General features: G+C 41.0%; 1 protein-coding gene across 2 annotated transcripts in view; it reads left to right on the plus strand.

Moving 5' to 3' along the window:
- Positions 1–4074, plus strand: part of TEX48 (testis expressed 48) — a 17820-nt gene that overhangs the window by 8501 nt on the left and 5245 nt on the right. Inside the window, exons 2-3 of one of the 2 annotated variants that reach the window (XM_037739171.1) lie at positions 2797–2904; positions 3116–3238. In XM_037739171.1, coding sequence (XP_037595099.1) covers positions 2883–2904; positions 3116–3238 — 145 coding nt within the window. In that variant the 5' untranslated portion in view covers positions 2797–2882. The remainder of the gene's footprint in view (positions 1–2796; positions 2905–3115; positions 3239–4074) is intronic. The other variant, XM_037739172.1, reaches the window with a different exon arrangement.

Below are 4074 nucleotides of genomic sequence, written 5' to 3' on the forward strand. Positions count from 1 at the left end.
AGGGAGAGAGGAAGGAAGAAAAGAAGAAAGGAAAGAAAAGAAAAGAAAGAAAGAGAGGAAGGAAAGAAGGAAGGGAGGACAAAAAGAAGGAAGGAAGGAAGGGTCTGAAAAGAAGTGAGGAAAAGATTATGAAGTACAAGGGGGTATAATATTAAATACAATGGACAGAGAAAGTCTCAATAGAAAAGGTAACATTGAAGCAAACACTTGAAGGTAATGACAGAATGTTATTATCTAAGAGAACTTCATTCCAGGCAGAGAGTAAAACAAGCACAAATTTCTGAGTTGAGAGCTTGCTATGCTTTAAAACTCAGCAAGGGGGCAAATGGAATTAGGGAATTGAAGGAATTAAAAGACAGAGTTGGTGATAAAGGTTGTGGGTAGGCAGGAGGAGGAGGGAAGAAGGATGATTAGATTACAGAATATCTTAAGACCCAGGTGAGAACTTTGGTTTTTCTTCTGAGTAATATGCAAAACCACTGAACAATTTTGGAGAAAAGAAAGACTAAGAGAAAAAAATATTTTTGGCTAGGTGCAGTGGTTCATTCCTGCAATCCCAGCACTTTTTGAGGCCAAGGTGAGAGGATCACTTGAGCCCAGGAGTTCAAGACCAGCCTGGGCTACATAGGGAGACCCTGAATCTACAAAAAATACAAAAATTAGCCAGGCGTGGTGGCGCGTGCCTGTAGTCCCAGCTACTGGGGAGGCTGAAGCAGGAGGATCACGTGAGCCCAGGAGTTTGAGGCTCCAGTGAGCTGTGATCACGCCACTGTACTCCAGCCTGGGTGACAGAGTGAAACTTTGTCTCAAAAAAAAAAAAAAAATTTACATTTACCACCATTTGCCATTTCTTATCCTATTCATCCCTTTCTGTAAATGTGAATTTCCATCTGGTATCATTTTCCTTCGATCTTTTAATATTTTTTACAGCCTGGGTCTTCTAAAGACAAATTCTATTTTTGTTTATCTTACAGCATCTTCATGTTGCCTTAATTATTGAAGGATATTTTCATGGAATATGAAGTAAAAGGTTTACAGTTTCTTTTTTTCATCCTTATTTATTCCAGTTGTTTTAAGATCCTGTTCTTTAGTTTCATTTTTAGCCATTTGACTAAAATGAGCTTAGGTATGATTTTCTTTTTGTTTTTCATGTTTGGTGCCCACTGAGTACTTATGCTGATGCTTTCCATCAAATTTGGTAAATTTTCAGCCACGATTGCTTCAAATATTTTTTCTGCCCTTGGTCCTTCTGAGAGTCCAGTCACACGTGTATGTTTGACAGCCTGATAGCTTCCCTCGGGTCAGTGGTGTACTCTTCATCCTTTTTAAATCTTTTTTTCTTTCTCTGCTTCAGTTTGGATCATTTCTATTGAACTTTTTGCAAGTTTACTGATCATTACTTTTACTTTGTCCAATCTGTTGTTAACCCTACCCAATACTTATTTTCTTCAGCTACTGGTTTTTATAGAATTAGAATTTTGGCCGGACGCAGTGGCTCATGCCTGTAATGCCAGCACTTTGGGAGGCTGAGGCAGGTGGACCACAAGGTCAGGAGTTCAAGACCAGCCTGGCCAACATAGTGAAACCCCGTCTCTACTACAAATACAGAAATTAGCCAGGTGTGGTAGCACATGCCTGTAGTCCCAGCTACTCAGGAGACTGAGGGAGGAGAATCACTTGAACCCAGAAGGCGGAGGTTGCAGTGAGCCGAGATCGCACCACTGCACTCCAGCCTAGGTGACAGAGTGAGACTCCCTCTCAAAAAAAAAAAAAATGAAAAAAGAACTGAATTTCTATTTGTGTTTCCAGTTCTTCCTTCCATACTATATCTCTCCATCTACTATACCCATTTTTTCCAATCCCTGGAATTTTTGAGCTGAAGGGTGACATGATACATTTTAACAGAACTACCCCAGCTTTTTTATTAATTATGAAGGAAGCTAGGGTAAGAGAAATAAGGAGACCAGCTAGGAGGCTATTGCAATAATTCAGGGAAGAGATGATGGTGGCTCAGGCCAGGGTATAGCAGTAGAGAAAGTGAGACTCAAGTGGCTATAGTGAAGGCAAAGCTCACAAAGCGAAGTGAATTAGGTATTGTGAGGCAAGCCTAACCAATACCATGATAGGAATTTCCTTTTAAAGGGGGGTTTTGGCACAAGAAGGAGAGTGAGAACAGAATGTATACAGAGGTTTGGAAAAGTTGATATACAAATAAATGAATTTGGGACTAAAGCAAGGCCTTATAATCCTGGACCTTCAAAACTAGAAAGATCCTTGAAGGGATAATCTAGCCTAACTTCTTATTCCTGGTGAGGAGCCTGAGACACAGAAAGAAACATAGACCTACCCAAGCCCTCCAGTAAATCAGTGGCAAAACCAGAATTTAAACCTACAAGTCTATATGCTTCCTTACCATAGAACCTGGACAAGCTGGGATAATTTGAAGCCAGTGAGTTACATGAAGAGAAGGGAGAGAAATGGAATGACCATTGATTGAGCACTTATTGTATACCTAGAACCACAGGGATTAGTTTTCCTATATTTGATTCTTTACCCTGGCAAAGTAGACACTGCTATTCTCATTTTTCACATGATGAAAGTGAAGTTCAGAAAGGGTAAGAAATCTACCAAGAACATGAACCTATGAGTGGGGTAGGATACAGAGCTACCTGAAACCTCAGCATGTTTACATGCGTGTCTGCATGAGGTGGGATTTTCCTGTCATCAGATCCTACCTGGAGTGTGAACATAGGTGAAGGATGAGCATTTTTCAGCCACAGTCTTATGTTTATTTAGGAAACAGCCCAGCCCAGTGAATTGGGCTCAAACTCAAGATTGGCTGATTCACCAAGGCACCCCTGCAAACAAAGCTGGCAGAGTAGATGTTTCCACTCCTTTCCATGGGTAAGAAAACTTTGTACAGAATAGGAAAAATGGCCTAGGCAGAAGGGCCTGGATCTGCTGGCCAAGGGAAGCTACGGAAGATTCGGGAGAGGGGAGGAGTATTAATACCTTGGGAGAGGCTGTCCCAATGATACCCCACCACAGTCAATTTCCAATGGGCATCTGGAATTCAGATCAGAAACCATGCCCCTCATTTCTTTACCTCCAACAGCAGCCCACCAAAGCCTGATCTCGAAGATCTTCTGTTTATGCTGCAGGGACTGTCAAGAGGCCTATGTCATCCAAGACTCCAAGGTTCCCAGTCAACCCCAAGAGCACAAGCCATCCACCCAAAGTAGGTATCAGATAGGGACATTCTGCATGACCTCTCTAAACCTCATCATGCTCACTCCCTGCCTGCTGGGATACTCCCAGACTGCCTTCATCTTTTGAGTGATAATTCCAATTTAAAATGATGTGGGTGTTGGATGGCTAAGTACTCAACCAATAAACAAGAGAACTTAAACTCTTGTAATTAAAGTGTAGGCTATGGACCAGCAATATTGGCATCACTTCGGAGCTTGTTAGAAATGCGTTTTCAAACCCTGCTCCAGACCTACTGAATCAGAATCTGCAGGTAAATTTGAGTGTGCATTATACTTTAAGAAGCACTGGATTAAAGACTCTACAAATAGCAGTGAAGATCCCTGTTTTGAGAGCAATACATGCTAGTTCAAATCTCAGCTCTACCACAGAAGTTGGGCAAGTCACTTGATCTCCCTGAGCCTCACTGTCCTTACCTGTAAAATAGGGATATTCACAATACATTATTATTTTTCAGGATCATTGTGAGGGTAAAATGAGGCAATATAAATAAGCACCTAGCTCAGGGCCCGGCACAGAGTAGGCATTCAACATATAGAAACAATATATAGGTATTGATCAGGATAGAATATGTTCTGCTGCTAAAACAAATAAACCTTGAAATCTCAATGGTTTACAAAATAAAAATGCATATCTTGCTCACACAAAGTCTAGTACAAACCAGCCATCCCTTTTTCATCTTTAGCCAGGGCATCTGAAACATGAAACTTCCTACGCTACCATGTCAAGGGAAGAAAGAAACACAGAGAAGGCACCCTGGTTTTCAGTTTATAATAAAATCCTTCTTTTTTTTTTTTTTTTTTTTTT

The sequence above is a fragment of the Cebus imitator genome, unplaced genomic scaffold (genome assembly GCF_001604975.1).
Source record: "Cebus imitator isolate Cc_AM_T3 unplaced genomic scaffold, Cebus_imitator-1.0 Scaffold64, whole genome shotgun sequence".
Taxonomy (NCBI): Eukaryota; Metazoa; Chordata; class Mammalia; order Primates; family Cebidae; genus Cebus; species Cebus imitator.